Source organism: Pyricularia pennisetigena, chromosome 2 (assembly GCF_004337985.1).
Source record: "Pyricularia pennisetigena strain Br36 chromosome 2, whole genome shotgun sequence".
Lineage (NCBI taxonomy): Eukaryota > Fungi > Ascomycota > Sordariomycetes > Magnaporthales > Pyriculariaceae > Pyricularia > Pyricularia pennisetigena.
This window is the reverse complement of record NC_043741.1, coordinates 5,129,924-5,153,265: the sequence shown is the minus strand read 5'-3', so window position 1 is coordinate 5,153,265 and position 23,342 is coordinate 5,129,924. Positions and strand designations below refer to the sequence as shown.

General features: G+C 52.9%; 11 protein-coding genes across 11 annotated transcripts; 8 read left to right on the top strand and 3 right to left on the bottom strand.

The window, feature by feature from the left end:
• Positions 1-690: 690 nt before the first annotated feature.
• On the top strand, positions 691-1,459 carry PpBr36_01451 (uncharacterized protein; the record flags this gene model as incomplete). The annotated part of the gene is given in 4 exon segments (XM_029888637.1): positions 691-720; positions 826-910; positions 1,066-1,276; positions 1,288-1,459. The coding sequence occupies 4 exon segments, from the start codon at positions 691-693 to the stop codon at positions 1,457-1,459; spliced, it is 498 nt and encodes a 165-aa protein (XP_029752559.1).
• A 9-nt stretch (positions 1,460-1,468) lies between these two features.
• Positions 1,469-1,899, top strand: PpBr36_01450 (uncharacterized protein; the record flags this gene model as incomplete). The annotated part of the gene is made up of 2 exons (XM_029888636.1): positions 1,469-1,477; positions 1,519-1,899. 2 exons carry the CDS (start codon positions 1,469-1,471, stop codon positions 1,897-1,899), a joined length of 390 nt encoding a protein of 129 aa, XP_029752558.1.
• A 404-nt stretch (positions 1,900-2,303) lies between these two features.
• Positions 2,304-5,987, bottom strand: PpBr36_01449 (uncharacterized protein; the record flags this gene model as incomplete). Its single annotated transcript, XM_029888635.1, has 1 exon — positions 2,304-5,987. The coding sequence occupies one exon, from the start codon at positions 5,985-5,987 to the stop codon at positions 2,304-2,306; it is 3,684 nt and encodes a 1,227-aa protein (XP_029750573.1).
• Positions 5,988-7,529: 1,542 nt separating this feature from the next.
• PpBr36_01448 (uncharacterized protein) lies at positions 7,530-8,880 on the top strand (the record flags this gene model as incomplete). Its single annotated transcript, XM_029888634.1, has 3 exons — positions 7,530-7,558; positions 7,733-8,418; positions 8,486-8,880. 3 exons carry the CDS (start codon positions 7,530-7,532, stop codon positions 8,878-8,880), a joined length of 1,110 nt encoding a protein of 369 aa, XP_029750574.1.
• A 1,229-nt stretch (positions 8,881-10,109) lies between these two features.
• On the top strand, positions 10,110-11,451 carry PpBr36_01447 (uncharacterized protein; the record flags this gene model as incomplete). The annotated part of the gene is made up of 4 exons (XM_029888633.1): positions 10,110-10,132; positions 10,207-10,344; positions 10,464-10,561; positions 10,619-11,451. 4 exons carry the CDS (start codon positions 10,110-10,112, stop codon positions 11,449-11,451), a joined length of 1,092 nt encoding a protein of 363 aa, XP_029750571.1.
• A 288-nt stretch (positions 11,452-11,739) lies between these two features.
• PpBr36_01446 (uncharacterized protein) lies at positions 11,740-13,173 on the top strand (the record flags this gene model as incomplete). Its single annotated transcript, XM_029888632.1, has 3 exons — positions 11,740-11,881; positions 11,952-12,196; positions 12,271-13,173. The coding sequence occupies 3 exons, from the start codon at positions 11,740-11,742 to the stop codon at positions 13,171-13,173; spliced, it is 1,290 nt and encodes a 429-aa protein (XP_029750572.1).
• A 77-nt stretch (positions 13,174-13,250) lies between these two features.
• Positions 13,251-13,740, bottom strand: PpBr36_01445 (uncharacterized protein; the record flags this gene model as incomplete). Its single annotated transcript, XM_029888631.1, has 2 exons — positions 13,251-13,350; positions 13,427-13,740. The coding sequence occupies 2 exons, from the start codon at positions 13,738-13,740 to the stop codon at positions 13,251-13,253; spliced, it is 414 nt and encodes a 137-aa protein (XP_029750569.1).
• Positions 13,741-14,469: 729 nt separating this feature from the next.
• Positions 14,470-15,324, bottom strand: PpBr36_01444 (uncharacterized protein; the record flags this gene model as incomplete). Its single annotated transcript, XM_029888630.1, has 1 exon — positions 14,470-15,324. One exon carries the CDS (start codon positions 15,322-15,324, stop codon positions 14,470-14,472), a length of 855 nt encoding a protein of 284 aa, XP_029750570.1.
• Positions 15,325-16,328: 1,004 nt separating this feature from the next.
• PpBr36_01443 (uncharacterized protein) lies at positions 16,329-17,218 on the top strand (the record flags this gene model as incomplete). The annotated part of the gene is given in 3 exon segments (XM_029888629.1): positions 16,329-16,506; positions 16,523-16,755; positions 16,802-17,218. Coding segments are annotated over 3 exon segments (828 nt in total), but the record flags the coding sequence as incomplete, so codon positions are not given.
• Positions 17,219-18,110: 892 nt separating this feature from the next.
• Positions 18,111-19,336, top strand: PpBr36_01442 (uncharacterized protein; the record flags this gene model as incomplete). Its single annotated transcript, XM_029888628.1, has 4 exons — positions 18,111-18,180; positions 18,264-18,279; positions 18,519-18,733; positions 18,795-19,336. The coding sequence occupies 4 exons, from the start codon at positions 18,111-18,113 to the stop codon at positions 19,334-19,336; spliced, it is 843 nt and encodes a 280-aa protein (XP_029750568.1).
• A 1,297-nt stretch (positions 19,337-20,633) lies between these two features.
• Positions 20,634-22,729, top strand: PpBr36_01441 (uncharacterized protein; the record flags this gene model as incomplete). Its single annotated transcript, XM_029888627.1, has 2 exons — positions 20,634-20,731; positions 20,833-22,729. The coding sequence occupies 2 exons, from the start codon at positions 20,634-20,636 to the stop codon at positions 22,727-22,729; spliced, it is 1,995 nt and encodes a 664-aa protein (XP_029750565.1).
• Positions 22,730-23,342: the final 613 nt, after the last annotated feature.

The following is a 23,342-nucleotide window of genomic DNA, read 5'->3' as shown; positions in this document are numbered from 1 at the left end:
CCCAGCCCTCGGCAAATAGGATACTGTGGATTACCCACTTGTATGTGCGCCAGGAAGTTGAAACAAGTAAAGCAAAAAANNAAAAAAAAAAAAAAAAAAAAAAAAGAGAAAAAGAAGAAAGAAAAAACGAGGTAAGAAGAAGTTGAGGATGAGCCTTATCCCTTTGTTGACGAAGCCCAGCTCTCCATGATGTGAAAATTAACTCGATGGCTTGCATTTTCATCCTTGTAAACATCCGTCTAGCAAATATCTACATGCTCGATTCTGTACCAGATAAAAGAAAACACTCTTGAAAACCCGTTTGGGGGTCTAAAAGCAAGGAATCAAAAGGGCAAAAAAGTGCGCTGGTCAGGAATTGAGCCCGACGTGGGGGTCGAACCCACAGCCTTGAGATGAACCGTAAGTTCTTAAGAGTCTCACGCTCTACCGATTGAGCTAGCCGGGCGCACATTTGATGGAGACCTGCTGCTCACTAGGTTAATTATATTTGGTAAAGGTTCAGGTTCAGAGGTTGTGGTGGTTTGGGCAACCATTAAACACACTCCTTCCGAATTCAGCAAAATTGCAAGCCGTCGTGAGAACCTCATCCCAACTATTTTCCATCAATAATATCTCTAATCTATTCACGTTTCCCGCAGGAAACCCTCGTACCTTATGCCTTGACTCTTTTCATATGTTAATATCGTAACCATGTACCTTTCTGGCAGGTACTGCTTCTCCGTCTCTTCTCCCTTGCACTGTCGAGTTTTCTAATACTGACTGGCAATAACAAAAGGTCCCTTCCACACCGGTAAAAGTTTGGAAGTATCTCCTTCCTGCTAACAGTTTAGGGGTCTAGACAGCACTGAAAGAGTGCTTTCACTTGACTGGAGGCTTCGACTGGTAGAGGCGAGCCTGCCCACCTATTTAGGTAAGTGCCTATATGGCTTTTACCGTTTGTCGCGCAGAGCTCAAATGTGGAAGGCGCGTCCAGTTCCTAATTTGGAAGGCCGCCTTCCCCTTTCCAGGTGGTTTTCAGAGCAACTTTTGAGGGAGGAGCATCTTTTTAAAATCAGTGGCAGGTAGGTAAACTGTTCCCGCGGCGTCGACATCTGCGAGTGGAAGACAAGCCATGGCAGCCCTGGCTGAAGTTGTTGGCTACAACGAAACGCTTCGGTGGCCAAGACGACACGCGGGTTTTTTTCAAGGTCGACTGGGACGCCGTGCCGTCCAACGTGACCAGCACAGCGGTATACATCAATATCACAACCATCTGTGGCGGCATAGACAAGTACGGGTACGGACTAGCGATGTGCAGGTGCCTATCAGCAAGCGCTCCGTGCCTGGCAACTACAGCGAGGGCTTCATTGAAGCCGACGGCATGGTCAGTATCGAGGGCGAGCACTACCAGCGCTTCATCAACGCCTCGCCACCGTCCAACACCACCGCCAGCCTCTCCTACCACACCTTCAAAAACTAGGGGAGGACCATGTCGGGGGTTGGCTGTGGCCTCTGGACACGAATAAGGTGACGACATAGGGGGCGCCCGCCCTCGAATACGACGTTTACCTCTTCAGCAACCACTCGGCCGCCAACGTGACCGTCTTCATTCCGCCGACGCACAACTACCTGGACGACCGCAAGTCGCTCACCTACGCCGTCACCGAAGCCGTGTGGGGCCGCCAGGGCAGCTTTACGACATCGCGTTTCGCCGTGCCGCGGGAGGGTGAGGCTGTGAGGCTCAATGTCGGGGCTGGTGGGCTCTGGTTCTTTGTCGTCATTGGGTGTCTGCCGTCTTTTGATGCAAGGACTCGGATACGCAAAGGCTTTGGAAAGGAACTAGAATCGTCAATTGACATCACGGTCGGATTGGTATCAGTAGGCTCTTTATCCAGACGGAACTGCGGGGGAAAAAAATGAGTTGAATGTTTTCTCATCAAAAACGGGCGGAGAGAGAGAGCCGCCTTGATAGAGAACTAATAAAGCAGAACCCCAGACACCATGCGCCATGAGAAACCAAAACTATTACCGTGGCGAGTCCATTCCTCAATGCAGCTGAATCAAATAAGAGAGATAAATAAGGAAGAAGAAAAAATAACACCAAACGAAATTTCTCCCAGGGTATCTCACTGAACGCCAAGCAATTCTAGAAGACGCCCAACAACGACCAGAACCAACTGCCAACCGAATCGAGTAAACAAATGCACGCAGTGCCACCAAATCATGATAATTCTTTTTCGCAAATGTCCTCATCGTGAATAAAAATCGAAATAGATCAGATGCGCCACCACTTGATGGCAAAAACACAAAGAGACAAACCCCTCTCACTCATCCATCGGCAGCAGTTTGCCATTCAGCAAAAGCTGGTAGAAGCAAGTATGGTCATCGGCGCCATAGTTGTTCTTGGCACGGATGAGGAACTTTGTCGTGGCGAACCCGAACTGATACACATCCTTTGGAAGGTAAAAGTTCTCACCAGAGTGGCCCACTTCGGTCTCGTTCGGGTATAAAAAGTGGCCAATCTTGACAAACTTATCAGCAAATAGAGGATCGTAGCGATCAACATCAGGAAAGTATGCCATCGACCACGAGAGAGCGTGGTCGAACATTTCCTGGTCCTCATCGAGCTGGATCCAAACTTCGACCTCCTTTGGCATCGATTCAGGCTCTACCGTCTCCTTGGCGCTGATGTGCTCGAGCCTCAGCACCTGCGGGATGACGCGCTTTGTCATGATGGCGATGTCGGCCGCCATAGCGGGAACCTTGTGTGTCTCGCCGGTGCTTTTTAGGCGGCGGTTCGGCGACTGCCCTGTTCCTCCACACCAGCAGTCACCGTCAGCCTCCCAAGGGTCCAGAACGCTTCCCGCGTAGATGGGACTCTTGATAGGACCATTCTTGTTCTCCGTCTGGAACCTTTTGTGTCCAAGGTGCGCCTTGTTCGGCCATTTGTAGGCTGGGCTGGTGCGATAAACGTCGATCATAGCACCGGATCTGATTGAGAAGTGGTTCACGGCGCTGATGACCTCTTCATCAGTGGCCTTTATCCGGCCCTTTGCGAAGGACTCGAGCAGCGCATTGCCAGCAAACTTATGAAGAGCCTTGTCAAGATTCTGTTGCATTTGCTCTTTCGACATGGACATGGATGATTTGCCCATAACCTGCTGAAGCTGGCGGCGGAATTCGACGAGCTTGACTTCGAAATCCTTCATTTGACTAGCAGTCTCATCATGATGTTTCGTGAGCTGCTTCTTGAGAATCTGAAGGAATTCATCCTTGCTCACGACCTCAAACCGCTTTTCCTCGGCCACCCGACGAACAACTCTGTTCAACTCCTCGTCCGACAACTGAGAATCTTGACCAATGCCGGCGATTTGTCGAATTTGGCGCGAGTTTTCCTTGAGCCAGCGCCAAAAGAATGTTGTAATGTGCTTCTCGATAGCCTTGGCATGGTCCTCCGAGATATTACCCTCCTTGTCCAAGGTGGGAATCAGTGGATCCTTTTGCATCAGATCCCTGACCGCGACATAAAACTGGTGAGGCACCTTGTCGCCCGGCATGCGCACGAACTCTGGCAGGATTTGCTCCAGCTTTGCCAGAGCGGCGTCTTGCACCATCGCCTTGTCCTTGATTTCGTGGATGTCTTTGTCATGGCTCTTGAAAGCTGCCACGATCTTGCTGTAGTTTCCATTGGTTCCTGGTAGACTGTGGCCAAAGGATGGCGACACGAGCTGACCGAGGTTGTTCTTCCAGTCTTGCCAACCATGCCACCTATTCCCGTTGTTCAACGAAATACCCTCAAAGCTCACGGGCCGGTCATAGGATGAAGCAATTGCAATAGCCATAAATGCAAGTAAAAGGGGAACAAGCAGACGCCCAAGGGTAAAATGTTTCCACAGATATGAAGCCAAATGAGCCGGCGCTTTGGTAAGCGCCTGAACGATATCCCAGACGCGTCGGACCAGATAAGCCTGCCACTGGCTGAGGGTGTCAAAGATTGTCCAGATGAATCCACTTAAATGAGTCCATCCTGTGCCGAGTGCCTGTGCCCATTCGCGAAGCTTTTTGCCTTTCGAGCTGTGGGTCTGGGTATCACTTTGAGGCGCATCTCTGCCCTGGCTCTGACGGCGATTCAAAGGGGCACCATGGCCCTGGCTTTGGATGTCACCCCGAGGCGCATCTCCGCTCTGAGGCTGGGCCTCACTTCGAAGCGCATCTCCGCCCTGGCTCTGGGTGCCACTTCGAGGCGCACCCCTGTCCTGGCTCTGGTTGTCACTTCGGCGCGCACCGTCAAAAAGAGATTCGCGTCTCCGAGAGCGAACTGTCTCGTTATCAAGGGCGAACAAACCTCGGGCTCCCGCAGGGTTCCTGATTCGGGCCTCAGGGGCTTCAGTGTGCGCACGCACGAAGCCGGACATCAAGTCCGGCCTTGCTGGAGCAGCACCGATGTCCCGAATGGGTTCCGAATCTTCCACGCGGTCGGGAGGTAGAAGACTGTTGCGAATCTGCTGCTGACGCGCTCTGGTTGCACGTTCATGCCCGTCTTCGTATTCGGACATATCAGGGGCGAGGTAGTTGCTTTCGAGATTATGGCTCATATGTGTGGCGACGTAGCGGTTCGAGTTAGGTGAGTCTGAATGGGACCTGATGCCTCGGTGGTTGGGGCTGGAGTTCCAGTTGTAAGTCTGCGACTCCGGAGTTTGCGCTCTGGGGAACGATAACTGGGTTCTACGGAGCAGCGGCGTAGGGTTCAAGGGATTGATGATGTTCACTTCTGCGTTCGTCTCATCCCCTGGATTGGCGGCTGTAACCGCTGGATTCGTAGGGGGGTTGGGCTCTGGAGAAGGTGTCGCCAAGTCTCCAGGGTCACCAGCTCCGCGTGAAGTCCTTGTCTGATGCTCGGTGGGTGTACTCGTATCAAGTGCTGCATCGCCCGAGGCAGGAGCGGCTAGGACAGGAGGACTTGAGGGAGGGCGCGAGGGAGGATCCTGAGGTGTTGAAAGTCTCGTATCCCGGTAAATCATACTTTCGGTGTTGTAGCTCTTTTCTGTGGGCGCAACAGAGGAGCGGGCGTCTGGTACTTGTAGGAAATCTCCATTCTGCCGGTCCGGCGTTTGCGGGGCCGGCTCCTCATCCCCTAATTCTTCCTCGAGATCTATCATGTTCACGTCGTCGCCTTCCTCAATGGCGGTTTCTTCCTGGGTCGGTTGCACCGCGGGTCTCTCAGACCTTGTATTTCTAGCCCTTTGGGCCTGCCGCGATACGGGAAGATCATCCCAAGTTTTTGGAGGCTCGGGAGGGGTGGGTGCAGTGGCATTTACCGATGACTTGGCAGCACCCCGGCGCGTGCGCCTCATCAATGTCGATCCACCGTCCGTTGGTGACCCGGAAGCGCTGCCGTCTGTTCCTGACTCGGCAGACCTAGAAGGGCCAGCTGCGGCTGGCGGTTCCTGGCTTTTTTGACGCGAAGCGGAAGTTCCGCGCCGGTCACGAGGCCCAGCTGCCGCAGAGCGTTGGTCTTCACCGGCCAGCTCATCAGCTTCCTGGGTCGTCTTTTGACGCTTTGGGTCCCTGCTGCCTGCGGCGAGATCAAGTTCTTTGCGCTTGCCCAGTAATGAGTTGGCAGGTGCAGCGGCATTCTCAGTACCTGTCGCGTCGACATCTCCCTTGGGCTTTTCGGCCTGAATCGTCCTGGTCGCACGGGCCAGTGCCGATCCGAGATCTGTGCTCTGCATGGCGTAGTTGCGACTATGATCGAGAGAGAAGGGCTGAAAGGCCTCTGAGCCGTAGTTGGTGCTGAACTTTTGAGGTCGCGGTGACAAGCCCGATGCAAGAGTGGCGGCGGCAGCCACCATCGTAGCGGCCGGAGAAGCATTGGGTTGATCCGCATTATTTGCCGCATCATTGGCCACAGACCTGACGCGAGAGGGAGCCCTGACACCTTGCTGACGGACAGACCCAAGAAATGGGGATTGCGGGTAAGTCCGTACAGGAGGAGGAGGTGGTGGCATGGTGGCGCCTCCCAAGATTCGCTCTGGTTGAATTCTCAGCGAAAAGCGCAGGGATGCTGCATCAATGTCAGTAAATCAATTGCAGCCGGGAGTTGCATTTGGTGAGGTGAGGGTGAGAAACAAGTGTATGAGATGCTAGGCGCAAAACAGTGAGCAAAGAGAGTTTCAGAGTGAGTGAGAATGAGAATTGCGCTAGATTTGTGACGGCCGACAACAAAAATCAAAGCAGCAAGATTCATCAGTGGTGCTGTCATGTATGCCTCCGTAGAGATCAACTCACAGTCAGAAGCAAGCCGTGGCTTGCACAAGATGAAGTGGAGAATACACCGTAGGTAGGTGGAGAAGTTTTTGGTGATAGAGCCGAGTCGCGTCAACAGACGCGTTTATTAGTGGAAGCGGTGAGATTCAAGAAAGGTTGACACCCCGGGTCAGCTTCCGGTTGTTCGCAAGTTGCAATGAAAAAGAAGTACAAGCTCGAAAAGATGCCGCGAGCAAAGAGAAGTGCACGCGCCGCAGGTTTTGAAGACCGCCGATGCAATCATGGCAGAGTGCTGGGCGCCGCAACTGACTTGACTGGCTGAGCTACAGGATTGAAATCGGTAATACGTCTTGGGTTGAAGCTTTCGGTCAAAGAAACGCACGCAAATGCCGGAAACATTAGACCCCGGATCCGTTGCAATTAATTGGGGTAGTATCAGGCGAGAACAATTGGTAGAGGGCTGTTGCTCATTGTCGGGGGTCCTCTGTTTTGACGTTTGCGATCATTATTGTCGAGCCAGCCGTCTACCTCAAGCGGGATGGTGGCAAGCCAACCATTGGATGGTTTCACGTGATGACCCGCCGACGGACAAAGCCAACCCGAATTAATTTCTGTGCCTCTACAGCACCGCACATTGACATTGACTCCAGACCGCATCTATCATCGCATTTGCACGATTTTGAATTGATTGTCTCGACCGCCGATATCCAGTCATGAGACAATGTGCGTTTTCGTGGTACAAAATATGATAGCAACAATGGAGAGGCCGATTGAGCTCGCTGGAACGTCAGCACAATCAAACCTAATCTTACTCTAGGGCGCCCATTACCGAATGCGTGTGGCATTTGCAGTATTTGCAGCATTCCGGTGAATCTGGGACCCATCCGCCAACACATACACCTTGTCGTATGCGCTGTAGCCCCCGCGGCAATTAGGTCGGTAGATAGGTAGGTAGGCCATGATGATAAGTAAGTGTTCAAGTTCAACTATACTTTTGTGATTATTATCCAACAATTTAAACCGCTGACATATCTTTCAAAAAGGTTTACCGCGACCTACCGTACGGAGGCTCCCCATGGACGACAGCTACAATTGATGGATGAATTGGGATTCAATGAGGCTTTGCCCCTGTCTCAGTTGGCCCACAGTGACGCATCCCAATCCGATGTTGGCTCTTTCTATCCAATTCTTGGCAATGACTGTTTCCAGTTGAGACTCTCAATTCTGCTTTCAACCACGACACAACAGCGTAGAAGACAATCATAACTCACAACATCTACAACATGGTTCGCGGAACAGTCCTGGTTACAGGGTAAGTTGCACGCACCGCGCGACACAAACTCCCGATCGCTTGCTCGCGCCAAACCGCGCCAATTGCTTTCGGGCTGCACCCCCGCTCCCGTCCCTGATTGTTCAGGGACCACCCCACCATAGCATCGTTTGTTACGTCGAAGGCTTGTCGATGCTCACACTAAACGTTCTGCAGTGGCACGGGCTACATTGGTTCGTTCACCTCGCTATCGCTTCTCGAAAATGATTACGACGTCGTAATCGTCGACAACCTCTACAACTCCTCTCCCGTTGCCATCGACCGCATCGAGCTCATTTGCGGCAAGCGACCCGCCTTTCACAATGCCGACATAACCGACGAGGCCGCGCTCGACAAGGTCTTCGATGCGCATCCCGAGATTGATAGCGTCATCCACTTTGCCGCCCTCAAGGCCGTTGGCGAGTCCGGCGAGATCCCGCTCGAGTACTACCGCGTCAACGTCGGTGGCAGCATTGCGCTCCTGCGCTCCATGCAAAAGCACAATGTGTGCAACATTGTCTTTTCGTCTTCGGCCACTGTCTACGGCGATGCGACCCGCTTCCCCAACATGATCCCTATCCCGGAGCATTGCCCGATCGGCCCGACCAACACATACGGCCGGACAAAGTCCACTATCGAAGATGTCATCTCGGACCATGTCAACGCCCAGCGCAACAACCTGAAGAAGGCAGGCAAGCCATTCGACATGTGGAATGGCGCTTTGCTGCGCTACTTCAACCCCTGCGGTGCTCACCCTAGTGGTCTGATGGGCGAGGATCCTCAGGGGGTACCCTTCAATCTCCTGCCGCTGCTCGGTCAGGTTGCGACTGGCCAGAGGGAGAAGCTTCTCGTCTTCGGTGATGGTGAGCCTTATTTGACTCTACTACCCATGTAGCTGCGGCTTGCTGACAGATAATTCTGCCATCTCAGATTACCCTTCCCGCGACGGCACCGCCATCCGAGACTACATTCACGTCCTCGATCTTGCCAAAGGCCACCTCGCAGCTCTCAACTACCTCCGAGACAACAAGCCCGGTGTCAAGGCATGGAACCTGGGTTCCGGCCGCGGCAGCACCGTCTTTGAGATGATCAAGGCCTTCAGCTCTGTCGTGGGTCGTGACCTGCCGTACGAGGTTGTGCCTCGCCGCCAGGGTGACGTGCTGGACCTGACGGCCAACCCTGCGCTTGCAAACAAGGAGCTCGGTTGGAAGACAGAGCTCCGTATGGAGGACGCGTGCCAGGACCTGTGGAAATGGGTCAAGAACAACCCCAAGGGATACAGGCAGGATCCTCCTCAGGAGTTCGTTGCAGCGCTCAAGAAGTGAGAGGTAGACGGGAAGCTTTGCTAGTTGGATTTGGTTATGTCTGATGCTTGCAGCCATAATGGTCAGATAGCAGCTAGATAGAAGTTTGGAAGACGCCTATCAATTCTATCAAAACAAACAGATACTATATGCCTGCAATCGGCCTCCCTGTCCATGAACTGCTCGTCCTATCAGAGCTCATGCCGGGATCGGCGTATCTCCCCATACGTTTTCAAAAACTCGTCACCGCGACTCCAATAACAATGGGCAATTGGTTGGTTCTTATCGCTAGAATTATTTGGCGTACATATCACCAGACGCAATTCAAAATTACATGGTGGGCGAGGACCTTGAATACGTTCTCCGACGGAAAAGGCGGGCTTGATCGGAAGGACGCGGGGGTTGCTCGATTGGGATCCAATTATTCATATAAACGGTACAGCACCTGTCCAAGAATAACGCAACCATCCCGAAATGTTAACGAATAAGAATTTATAAATAATTAAAATTGAAGAGGTTTACATATTATATAACAGTATTGCAAAGTTTTAATTAGAAAAGCAATTATAAATATAAATATAAAAGAGTCAATGTTGAAAAAGTTTATTATGGCGGGTTACAGGGGATTTGCAGGGGATGCATTTTATTCAAATTCCAATATTTTTACCTAATTGTCACGCGTGGGCGCCGGACGATGCAACGCATACGGCAATAGATCAAAAGGTCCAGCAGTACCTGCACTTAGCATATGCTTCGTCGGTCCCAATTATAAGGCGTGTCGCCTTTAACCGTGACAGCAATATGCAACGTATAACCAAATAAAACAAAACTTCCATATATGTTTATTTGATTGGATCTGAATATAACTCCCAACTGACGAACTTGTAATTCCTATACTGGAAAAGTTATGGTTCTGTGAAAATGGTGACTTTTGCTAGGAATTGGGGATCGTTGCGTTATTTTTAGACCGGTGCTGTGGAATGGACAGCACCTAATCTAGGTTTGTTCGGTGTGGATATCCGACGGCTAACATTCTATCCTAGCTAGACCCCTCACAGGCAGGCAGTGGTTGGGACGTCGGACGGGCTTAGTATAAAGTGGCGGCGTTGCTACACCCGAAGTTTCCGTGAATTGTAGAGGTTGATGTTCGGATTTCATTTTTATATAATACAGAGAGAGGTGACCACAGAGTCTGGATACCCATTAGCCTCTTGGTAAAATTCCGACTCTCATCTGTAAACGACAGAAAGATGCCAAGAATAGTGGTACTAGGGTAAGTTGAGCGGTAGACAATATATGACTATAGGGCACTTCATAAATCAGCGGTGCTAACACAGTCCTTACAAGAGCGGGCGTTTCGGGCCTTACTACGGCCCTTCTACTTTCACGGAACAAGGAAAATGATATCACAGTAATTGCGAAGCATATGCCTGGCGACTATGATATCGAATATGCCTCACCATGGGCAGGAGCCAATGTCTTGCCGTAAGAGACAAGTTGAATACCTTCATGCAATATCATCGAGGCTCGAATTGCCCAATCCGGTCTCAGATGCGATTCGATGGCATCTGTTGAGATACTAATGTTCCTACGCGTCCTCTCAGAATGAATTCCGAGAAAGACAGCCGCTGGGAGCGGCGTACATTCCCTGAGCTGAAACGGTTGGCGGAAGAAGTTCCCGAAGCCGGGATAAATCTACTGAGTATGCATCTACGGCTTCAACTCTAGCTGGCCAAGATACTGACTTGGTATTCGACAGAGGTACGCTTGTTCCGGCGCACACCTGGCTCGGGAGACAAAGCAGCCCAGAACGCCCTGGACTCCATCTTCGCCGAGGACCCATGGTACAGCGAGATGTTTGACGACTTCAGAACCTTGGGCAAGGACGAGCTGCCCGACGGCGTGGTGGCTTGCAACGAGTTCGGCTCCGTCTGCATCAACCCTATGCTGTACCTGCCCTGGCTCGTAGGCCAGTGCCGGGCCAACGGCGTCGCCTTCCACCGCGCCAACCTCGCCCACATCTCCGAGGCCGCGGCGCGCCACCATAGCGGGGCCAAGGCCGACCTGGTCGTCAACGCGACGGGCATCATGGCGCGCAAGCTGGGCGGCGTCATGGACGCGGCGGTGCAGCCCGCCAGGGGCCAGGTCGTCGTCGTCCGCAACGAGCTCCCACTCATGCTGGGCGCAACCCTGGCCGCCGGCGAAGACGCAAAGCACCCTGATGAGTTGGTGTACTGCATCACGCGGGCAGCTGGTGGAGGGACGGTCATTGGTGGGTGCTACCAAAAGGGCAACTGGGATCCTAACCCGGATCCGAACCTGGCTGTGCGGATCATGTCCCGCATGGTCGAGTTATGTCCTGAGATTGCGGATGGGAAGGGCGTCGCTGGATTGGATATCATCCGCCACGGAGTTGGGCTGAGGCCGTACAGGGAGGGAGGCGTCAGGATTGAGAAGGAGAGGTTAAGTGATGGGACGTGGGTTGTGCACAATTATGGACATGCAGGTTGGGGTTACCAGGGTTCTTATGGCTGCGCCGAGTACGCGGTTGAGCTAGTCGACGAGGCTTTCAAGGGGAAGCCGGAGTTGTAATCGGGTTGCATTTTGAAGAAGCGCTCGAGTTCATGTTAAAGTCTTCTAGTGTAGACCTGACCTAGAATAATATTGGACCTTATGTACCTACCCTGCACGAGCTCGAGGCAAACCCCCCACCAAGACCCCTGATCTGTTACCTGGGCCTAGACGGGAGCTCCCGTGTTTCGTCATCAAGGAAGCTGTCCAACGAGAAACGCGACAACAGCAACATCAAAACTCTGTCGTGGTCAATTTTGCCGGCAACTTCAACTCTTGCGCAATTTCCCCGATGCACTGATCTTCAAAATGGTCCCGTCAATTCTGGGGAAACCCGTCCAATTCGTCCTTGATGTCGCAGCAGGCCGGCATTCTTTGTCCAGAGCCATCCCTCCGCTGCTGTTAGCCCTAGACGGTCTGCTCTGTGGCCTAATCATCAAAAAGGTTCCCTGTGAGTTGCAGCTCACCTCAACTCCTTTTCTTCAGGCGCGACTAATGACCAACATTGCCGGCTTCTGTAGATACCGAGATTGATTGGACGACGTATATGCAGCAAATAAAACAATATGTCACTGGCGAACGCGACTACACCAAAATCACCGGCAGCACCGGTCCTCTGGTCTACCCGGCAGGCCACGTCTACATCTACACTGGCTTGTATCACTTGACGGATGAGGGAAGGGATATCTTGTTTGCGCAGCAATTGTTTGGTGCACTCTACCTGCTCACGCTATACTTTGTCATAGCATGCTACCGAAAGGCAAAGGTGCGAAACCATTTGTTCGCCGTCATGACATTTTTCCACGTTGCTATCAAATCTAACAAATAGGCTCATAACAGGCTCCACCCTATGTTCTCCCCCTTCTCGTCGCATCGAAACGTTTACACAGTATCTATGTGCTTCGCTGCTTCAACGACTGCTTCGCCGTGTTCTTCTTCTGGCTCGCCACCTACTGCTTCCAGCGCCGCGCTTGGTCCCTCGGAGGCGTCTTCTACAGCTTTGGACTGGGCATCAAGATGTCCCTTCTTTTGTCCCTACCGGCAGTCGGTATCATTCTCCTCCTCGGCCGCGGTTTCGCAGGCGCGCTAAACGTCGCATCGATCATGGGCCAGCTCCAGGTCGCTATCGGTCTCCCATTCTTGTCCAAGAACGCATGGGGGTATCTTAGCCGAGCATTCGAACTTTCGAGACAGTTCATGTTCAAGTGGACTGTCAACTGGCGCTTTGTTGGCGAGGAGATTTTCTTGAGCAAGGAATTTGCCATAACGCTGCTCGCGCTCCACGCCTCGGTATTGCTGGTCTTTGTCACGAAGCGGTGGCTCAAGCCTGCGAACAAGAGCATTGGCGGACTCATCGCGCCGCTCCTCTCCGGGCGGCCAATCTTTGCGGCGGAAGAGGCCCAAGCGGCGGCGCGTGCAGTCACGCCAGAGTATGTCATGACGACGATGCTGACGGCCAACGTTGTTGGGATGCTATTTGCGCGGTCGCTGCACTACCAATTCTATGCCTATCTAGCCTGGTCAACCCCGTATCTGCTCTGGCGGAGCGGAATCCATCCCGTGCTTCAATGGGGGCTGTGGGGCCTGCAGGAGTGGGCGTGGAACGTCTATCCGAGCACGCCGGTAAGCTCTGGCGTCGTCGTGGGCGTAATGGCTATCACAGTTGGGGCGGTTATGGTGGGGGCAAAGGCGGAGTTTAGGCCCCAGGTACCGGTCGCCAAAAAGGTTGAAGCAAAGCGCTGAACCTCTTGGCTTTTGCTGTGCATGGAACATGACGCAAATACTCGTCTTATAGTTTTCAATTTTTGCATGTCATCCTTTCAAGCAGAGTCGTCTTCCGAGTCTGATGGCGGCATCTTCCCTACGTTCGATTCATCATCGTCGCTGTCTTGTTCGACCTTTTTCGCGAACTCTTTGGGCCTGGCGATGGAATAGAAGACCGTTAGCTGCTGACATGAAAGTGACAGCGTTCTCAAGGAACCAAGCGACAACTCACCAGTACGGCTGCTTCCTCCATGCGCGCTCGTCGCGCACAATGTTGACGATCTCGCCTTCCACCCTGCTACCCTTGCGCTCCTCCTCGTCGGCCCTCTCCAACAAAACGTAGCCACCTCTTCTGACCCAGATCGTGTTTCGAAAGCGCGGGGCCAGCTCCGCGAGGACCTCTTTGCCGTTGGGCAGCGTGCATGAGTACAGGCTGTTGCCCTCGGCCTTGATGATGCGCGCGATGGCTTGGTTGGCGGCCAGTGCGTCCGGTGGTGTTGTGGTCTCCTCGGCCGCGGCGAGGACGTTTCGTTTCGGTCGCGCCATTTATTGTGTTGAGTTTTCTTTTTCCTTTCTTTCTCTCTTTTTCTTTTTTTTTCTTTTTCTTTTGTGGATTGAAGTGGAATTTGCCGGCTCAAGTAGGTACCTATATGCCGATTACCTATATCGGAACATTTTTTTCTTCTTTGCTTAGTAGTATGTTTTCAGCGCGCGCAAGAGACGAATTTTTTACCCCGCGTCGCGCTGGAGCTTTCTTGGCAGATCGACGTGGGGCCCTGGAACAGCTACGGCTGGCTGCGTCTAACTGGGATCAGACGACATGCACCAACGCAGGACTTATTGCAGTAGGATTTATTTGCATAGGAATCCCTTGGACAAATTTGGTTCTACTTGGAGCTGTGATTGTGTGGACTTTCCAATGCAGTCGATTCCATTCGATTCCATAACGTACAAGCACAAAGTTTGGCGTATCGCTTTCGAGCTTGAGTTGAAGATGCGCCACGCAGCTCCCCATTTTGAAGTATCTGGAATCAATATTCGTTGTGTCAGGGTAATACCATGTTGTCGCTAGTTAACATTGACAGATAATGCAAGCACTGCATCACTGAATCATGTTTGCCTGCACGGGCCGTATCATTGGTGAAGCAACTCATGTCTGTATTAAAAACAATATGTTTTTTTTTATCCCTTATCTACGCCCGCTTTTTGCTTCCCTAATCCAAACAAGGCAGGTCCTCTTCGGTTGTAAATGTATCTTATAGCCGATTCAAGGCCTCAGTTGAAAACCACAGTCTTTGCATTGTTCAAGAACACTCTCCTCTCAGCAAACCACTGCACAGCGGCGCCGAGCACCAAAGCCTCGATCGACGAGCCCTCGTCGGCCAGCTGCTTGGGCGTCATGCCGTGGTCGACCCTCGAGACGCGCTGCTCGATGATGGGCCCCTCGTCCAGGTCGGCAGTGACAAAGTGAGCGGTGGCGCCAATGATCTTGACGCCGCGGTCGTAGGCCTGGTGGTACGGCTTTGCGCCCTTGAAGGACGGCAAGAAGCTGTGGTGGATGTTGATGATGCGGCCGCTCATGGCCTCGCACAGCGTGGGACTGAGCACCTGCATGTACCTGGCCAGGACGATGAGCTCGACGCCGCGCTCCTTGGCCAGCCTCAGCACCTCCTCCTCCTGCTGGGTCTTGGTCTCCTTGGTGACGGGCAGGTGGCGGAACTCGACGCCGTGGCTAGCGGCCAGGGGTGCAAAGTCCGGGTGGTTGGACACGATGAGGGCCACGTCGACGGCGAGGCGGCCGCTCTGGGCGCGGAACAGCAGGTCGTTGAGGCAGTGGCCGATCTTGGACACCATGATGAGGACACGCGTCTTTTGCGCCACGGGCCGGATGTCCCATGTCATGGGGTCGTACTGCGACGCCAGCGCCGAGAAGTCGGCAGAGAGGTCTGCAGTCTCGGCGACGGGGCCAAAGTGCACCCGCATAAAGAACTTTTGCGACCCCGTGTCCGAGAACTGCTTCAGATCCAGGATGTTGACCGACCGCGAGGCGAAGATGCCCGTCACGGCGTGGACGATGCCTGGCTTGTCCGGGCAGGACAGCGTCAGGATGTGGTCGTCGTTGCAAGCCATGATTAATAAGTTTAGGGTTGGAAGGGGATGGGCCGAAAGTGGTGAACTTTTCAGATTGGTGGAGACGGCAATTGAGTTTCCTCGCCGATTCTTCAGGTTGAACTGATGGCGATAATCCCTTGAGGACCGCGCAAGTTTTGGGAGAAAAATAGTCAAATAAACAAGACTGGCAATTTTGCAAGTCCGAATCGCCCTCTAGTTGAGTCATCCTGGTGGTGCGCCCAGAGGTTTTTTTTCAACCCCACTATAGTATTCAGCCATTATCCAGACCCATCCTTCAGCCCTACAGATCCGTTCCGTTCCCAGTTGGGTAGTTTTCATTGCCGGCGCCAGCCAGCGCCAGCCATGGAGCCTATTGATCGCTCTAGCAAGTGATGGCTGTTGAAATAGGAGGATTGCCAGAAGGGTGCAAGCCGTGGCCATCCTTTTAAGGCTGCTCACACAATACCGATGACCCGATTTGGCTATATGCCAACGAGCAGTCAGCCCCTGTGATTATCATCTCCAATGTGGGCAGTTGAATGCAATCGGAAAATTAACGGCAAAATTTTAGATTTAGACAAATCTAAAATCTTTGGCGTTGTAAACTCTCAGGGTTTCCTTTCCGTTTTTTACCTGACGTCAGATACTGAGATATATTGTTCGCTTGGCATGGGACCTTATCCACTTCGATATCCTCGTGCTATTGCGGGCAATGCATGCCATCAAAAACGCATGTTGATGGCCCCAATTCTCCGTTGTCGGTGTTTCACTAGACCTAATCGCTCTGTTATTCTAATCAGTATTCAGTGCTGATTGCTAAGCCGAATGTCTAGCACCAAGGTGCGCGAGAAACCTCTCTGAGGAGGTCTGATGGAAAGGGCCACCTTAAAAGAGGCAGTCAAACATCCCAGCGAGCGGACCTTTTGTGCTTATCTTGTCTTCGTAGTCATCGCCATCTTGACCAGCACTCAAGCCACCTCTATCAACCACCAACATACTTTCAAAATGTCCGCTCAATAAAGAAAAAAGCCATCGTCCTCGTCCACGGGGCATGGTACATTTCAGGTCGCCTCGACAATTTGGCCGAGCCCTTACGCAAGGACTTCCTTGTTGATGCGCCTGAGCTAGAGACATCAGGGCCAGCAGATGTTGTGCGCAATAAAGGATTCTTAAACCAACGGTGCCACCGTGCTCAAGATGGTACAGCCACATCTAGATGCCGGCCATGAGATAGTTGTAGTCGCACACAGTGCCGGAGGAATCACAGCGGCCGAGGCCGTGGCTGGGAATCCTGTCCAGGAGCGCCGAGACAAGGGCCTAGACGGCGGAGTCAAGGCTGTTATATTCATCGCATCCCTTATAGTGTTCCCAGGTGGGATCTCGCTTGACGACCAGGCCGGCGGTGTACCAAGTAAGTCGTGGTACGAGAAAATGATAAGGAACATTTTCGTCATCTTTCCCAATCCGCTTGACTTAGATGCTAAACGCTTGAAAGGATGGCGCCCTGGTGCTCAATCCTGGCGCAGATAAGATCTTTTACAACGACGTCGACGAGGTCAAGGCAACGGAGGCCATGGAGAAGATCGAATGCCAGTCAACCAAGCTATTCACCCACAAGGTGGAACACGGCTCTTTAAGTATCCAAGCGTCCATGACTTATATTTTCTGCGGGAAAGACGTTGCGGTCTCGCCTGCGTTATTGGACATGTTTGCCGATGGCCTGGGCGATAAGTACACCAAGGTATACCTGGACTGTAGCCACACGCCCTGGATGCAGGATGATGTGCTGCCGCACTTGATCAACGTCGTCGTCGGGGCAGCCATGGCGTACGCATATATAAGGGTTAGAGTTGATAATATAGTCATGGTCGTAGCTGTCTACCGCCTAGATAAGGAAAGGTACCTAATCTAAGTAGTTCGGAACAGATAGAAAGCATTCAAGAAGAATCCAATTTCTCGTGTAAATTATCTGATGAGGTGGTGAGAAATGAGCACCATACCGAACACACTTACTCACTTTCCGGCGCATATTCATTCCAGGACCTTGTGGTCTTGAATGTGTTGAGCCCTTTCCCAAGCCATCCTACCTAGGCAGCGCTCTGATGGCAAAGGTGTCTTGTTGTCGCTTGCTTAGCGACTTCCATCATGATTACATAACTTTAGGTATGAGTTCCACCCAGGCAGTTGCAACACAACTTGGGTTGGAAATCTCCCATTCACGTTCAAACTGCCGTCATCGTGAATATAGCGTTGCTGGCTTATCAAGCTGAGATGTAAGGATTAATGAGGTGTGACCTGGAATTAGAATAATCATAAAAAAAAAATCGCCCTAGGAGACTATAACAAGGCGAGTTAAGCCCTTCTTGGCGTAGTTTTTCTTCTTGAGTCCAGGCGGTTGGCGATAACGACGGCGTGTTCGGATTGCGGACTTGGAAAGCGACCCGCCAGCCCATCCAAGCCAACAAATTCCCACCAGGCCACCGCACCCTACAACCCGCCTAACAATCCCTGTCATAGTGACGCACGCGCCAACACAGCTCGAGAGTCCCCATCCTTTGATCGCCGACGAGCTCCAGCCACCTACACTTCTTCCCTGTCCCGCAAAGCAATTCGCAACAACTCAAACTTGTCGATATCGCACCCTCTTGACCAGTTCTGCGTCTTGCCCTTTATCTGTTTGACTCGCTGCCTTGGTCGCCTCCCACCAGATCGAGCAGTAGTATTTTCAACGAAAAGCGTTACACCGCCAGTTTTGTGCACTTCCCGCTTCGCCCTACCTATCCTTCCCCCGCCGTTCCGACGAAATGGCTCCCCCTCCTCCGGCAAGCTTGCCTCTGCCTCAGCGGCTGGCAGCACTGGCTCAGACTCTGCAATGTATGCATAGTGCTCATTTTTTTTTGGATTTTGCGAACACTTGAAAAAAAAAACTTCTGCTGACTCTTTGTGCCGCTTTGTAGTTGCCTGGTTTGTTGGGTATGTAACCGTTGCGTTTTTGTATAATGACGTCCAAGACTGGTCCGGTCGTCTCGCTCGAAATTTGGATACTTTCCAACCACCCAAAATACCACCACTCAAACAACCCCTGTCTCGACGTTGATATTTTCACTGTCAAACACATACAACTGCATGCTCTCGCAATCAGAACATGGCTGGAAATACAGGACATACTTGCAGGGCGAGACTCATGAAAGCTGACACTTCACACGCGACAGCCACTTTGTCTTGATCGCTGCGACCGTCAAGTACTCGCTATCATGGATCGCCATGAAAGGCTACCGTTCTAATATCGCCTACCGCTTCATCTTTCTGTCGGCTGCGGTGACTTACGGCATTGTTGTATACAAGACTTTGCGCGCACGTGCCAAGCAACGAGCCCCCCAGATCAGCCCTCTTGCGCTGGCTGCGGATGAGAACGTTCAGTATTTGGGTATGGAGATTCTTCGTTTGCCTTCCTTTAACCTTGCGAACCGAATCTGACATTTCTCTAGTACTGGCGCTCATCTGGCTTTTCTCCCCGAGGTATATCCTGGCAACCCTACCTTACGGCATCTACTCTTTCTTCCATGTGGCCACCTATATGCGTGCGAACCTCATCCCGGTCGTCTTCCCACCCAAGCCTGCCGCTGCCGACTCGGCTGATGGGAAGCCCGCCGCGCACCCGATCGCCGATATGATCGGCCGTTTCGTCAAGGAATACTATGATGCCTCGATGTCTGTCGTGGCGTCTCTCGAGATCCTCCTCTGGGGCTCTGTGTTCCTTTCGGCCCTCCTCTTCCAGCGCAGGTCCTGGATTCTCCTGCCGCTCTACACGGCCTTCTTGCGCGCACGCTACTCCCAGAGCATTCATGTGCAGAACTCGTTCGCCAAGCTCGAGGCAAACGTGGAGAACCTTCTCGGAAACCAGGGGACACCCCCGGCTGCGCGCCAGGCTTGGCAGGCAATCAAGAACGGTGGAAGGCAATTCTACCTCGCCACCGACATCAACCGTTACATTGGTGGCGCTGCTGCTCCCCCCAAGAAGACATCGTAAACAAGTCGGTCAAGGCTAGGCTTAGCGACCATGAGACGAATGCGAGACCTAGAGTCAATCGCGGCATAACAGCAATAAGCTGCCAACACCTCTATCCTGCGAGGAACAGGGTATGTCGCGTTTTGCGTATTCGGACGAATGGCCAGTAATTGGGTTTAAGGTGATCCAACAAGTCTCTGCGGTAGACTTTGGCCTGGAGGAGATGCGGTTACATGAAAATGACATTGGATGGGGCCTAGATAGGCAACGGCAACGGGATACAGGAGCTTGACCAAATGACTTTTTGCCATTGGCTGGCCTAGGAGGAAGGGTACACGGCTGATGAATGGGCTGGCTTGACGACTGTGGGTTTTACTTGAAATATGGACTATGGACTGCCTACTGCTTTATCTGAATTTGTATGGAGTTTATGCATACGACTGGGTATGATTCAGGGTTGGTGTCACTCGCGACGGACAGATTCCATCTTTTCTTACACTTTCCCCTCATTCTTTGCAGTCTTTCAGTATTGCTTAGATGAAATATATGTTTTTCTTGCTGCTGCTCATATGTGCAAGTTTGTTGCCGCAGACGAACTATACAGTTCAAGCTGTTGAGACTGATAGCATCTGATAGCTGAGTATCTTGCCCCTCGAGGGACGTCATTGATGTTGTCAGGTCTGGGCAGAGACAAGCAGGCAGCTAGAACCTTGCTTGCTTTGGCATGTGCTCCCGCCGATCCTCCCGCACAGACGTTGAACCACATCTTGCACAGCTCATTCATTAGTTGCCAAAGCTGACCAGCCTGGGCTGCCTGTGGCTCAAGCTTTTTTTTTTTTTTTTTTTTTTTTTTCAGTAATGAATTAAGCCACAGATCTTAGCAGCCACGAACCCCACCTTTGGTACTGGAGCACCTTACGAAACCTGGTATTCTAATTCAAATGACGTCGGGGTCGCACGCGCCTCGATTGATGCAATAATCCCACTACCACTCCGCTAAGTCGCAGTAGCTTGGTACATACGTATGGAAGACACTTACGCTGGCCCAACTTTGGAAAATGAACCAACTTGTCCAGCCTATTTTGTCGCCAACTGTATGCCCACCGTACGATTGAGCTAAACACGCTTTGGAATTACGTGGATTCGGTAGACGGATGTTGAAACTTCATCCCACGATTCCACAGATTCAACCGACCCTTGTCAGACCCGGGGTTTTGTTTCCGTTGCTTTTTTTTTAGTACCGCTATCGGAGATATCTGCCACCAAAACGAGGCCTTGGACGACTTATTGGCTGGTATACCCGTAGGTTTGGGTAGACATGGCATCAATCCTACGCCAGATTGTCGCGGGACCCAGAGCCAGACATGAAGAAACAGGCCTCGACCTGTGCTACGTGACATCCAACATCATCGCAACGTAAGGCGCCAGTGCTAAATTTGCAGCAACTTGATCATCTGTGCAGCCTAAGAAAACCGTATGCTAACCCATGCGCCTCTGTTTCCGATACAAAAATACAGATCTGGACCCTCCCAGACGTACCCCCAGCGAGCATACCGCAACCCGCTCGACCGACTCGTCGCGTTCCTCGACAAGCAGCATGGCGACAACTGGGCCATCTGGGAGTTCCGCGGTGAGGGCACCGGATACCCAGACGAGGCCGTCTACGGCCGCATCCGGCACTACCCGTGGCCTGACCACCACCCGCCGCCCTTTCGCCTCGTGCCCATGATCATGGCGTCGATGCGCGCCTGGCTGGCGGGCGAGGACCTGCACGGCACCGGAGCTGTTGATGGTAAAAAAGGCAAGGAGGCGGCCACGAAGAACGGAAACGACGGGACTGTCGATGTCGCTGGTGCCGACGCCGAGAACGGCAGAGTGGTGGTAGTGCACTGCAAAGCCGGCAAGGGCCGATCAGGATCCATGGCCTGCAGCTTCCTCATCTCGGAACGCGGGTGGACCCCCGAGGCGGCGCTCGCGCGGTTCACGGAGCGGCGGATGAGGCCCAAGTTCGGCGCCGGCGTGTCTATCCCCTCGCAGCTCCGCTGGATCAGCTACGTCGACAGGTGGACCAAGACGGGGAAGAAGTACGTCGACCGTCGGTTTGAGATTGTGGAGATCCACGCCTGGGGTCTGAGGTCTGGGGTCAAGATGTCGGTCGAGGTGTTCGCCGACGGGGGTCGCAGGATCGAGGTGCTGCACACCTTCACCAGGGACGAGAGAGTCATCGTCGAAGGGGAGGCTCCGAGCTCAGGTGGCGTGTCTGAGGTTATACCGGATCTGACAAAGATGGCAGCGGCAGAGGCCATATCTACAACTGGCGACAAGGCGGACTACGAAGAGGTTGCGGGGGATGCTTCATCGCCCAAGATCAAGAACGCCGCTACCGATTCTGATGTCAGTGGTGGTGCGAAGAACAACAAGCCGAAAGGCCCAAAGGATTCCTTGATAAGGAGGCTGTCGAAACGGCCTGATAAAAGTCCGGCACGGTCCGAGACTGCCACTACGACTGGGGCCGATGACAAAGCATCATCCTCCGCCGCATCACTGCCAGCCGAAGTCTCGGGAGAATCCAAGCCAGCACCGGCCGCAAAGCCGCCGTCGTCGCTGGCCACGAGCAACACGCCGTCTCAGCAATCACTCGGCCAAGGGTCAACATCATCCCCCGCGGAAAAGGAGCCCGGCGGCATGGCGGTAATCTTCAAGCCGCGTGAGCCGATCCTGGTCTCCAACGGCGACGTCAACATCTCGCTCGAGCGCCGCAACCGGGCCCCGGCGTCGATGGGCTTGACCATGGTGACGGCGGTGGCGCACGTCTGGTTCAATGTGTTCTTTGAGGGCAACGGGCCCGAGCAGGATGGAAAGTCGGACGACAGCGGCGTCTTTGAGATTGAGTGGGACAAGATGGACGGCATCAAGGGGAGCAGCAGGAAGGGGGTCCGCGGGCTGGACAGGATCGCCGTGGTGTGGCGGTGCGTTGACGGCGGCGACGACGCGGCCGAGAAGCCGCAGGCCAATGGCGTCGAGATCGTCGAGCCTGCACTGGGCGAGGAGGTGCCGCAGATGCCTGCTGCTGACTGGAAGGGCCACAACAGGGAAGACCCCAGCGCCTCCAAGCACCTGGGTCTGAGGGCGGCGGACCCGGACAGCGAGAACGTCAGCAAGGCCAGCAGCATCAAGAGCGCGGTCGTGAGCGGCGACGACAAGGACGACAAGGAGGATTCGGACCTATTTAGCGGCGTCAAGGCGAGCGGGCCGGGAGGAGAGGATCTCGACAAGGACAAAGTGGTCGCGGCGGACGAGACGGCCAAGACTGAGGCGAAGAAGAACGACTTCACCGGGAGGAAACCACACCAAGCAGAACCGGACGATAGCCCGGCTGATGCGACGGCCCAGAAGGGCTTCATTGTTGATTGAAGGTTACGACATTAAATGGGTTGTTGCATATACACGGAGGTTAGACAGCCTTGTTTAGTACTGCGGAGCTTTTTTGTGCATTCTAGATTTCTGAAGCTCCATTTTATAAAAGAGGGATGTCTGTTTTCTTTTCACAAGGGTTTCTATTCGGATTTTGAGTCGTCGCTCACGCACCTGAGCCTAGTTTCAGGTATAGGATCCAACTTTCGGTGGCCATCACTTCGACACGAGTTTACCGTAGTCCTAGGACTACTGCCTCAGGCTTGTTGCTGTGTCGATCCTAAGGCCTGTAGCGAGGAGGGATGTCATCTTATGGTCCATGGCATGGGTGGCAATTGACCTTTGTGCCTTGACGACAATGCAGGCTCTCCAGGCCGGATGAGTTGTGATCTAGGCGGCTGAGGGGAGTGGTATTCATTTCTGTATCTTGCTATAATGGTATGGACGTGCAAAGTGACAGCTCCGAAATGCAGATCGAGGCTGGCAGCGCCCGGTTTTCAATGTTTCAGCGCTGAGATACGGGACGATGTTGCCTTGTTTGCATTGCATTGACTTGATAGAGTGCACAGAGGCTGAGAATTCAAGTTTGGGTACAAGAGTCACAGTAAGTGAA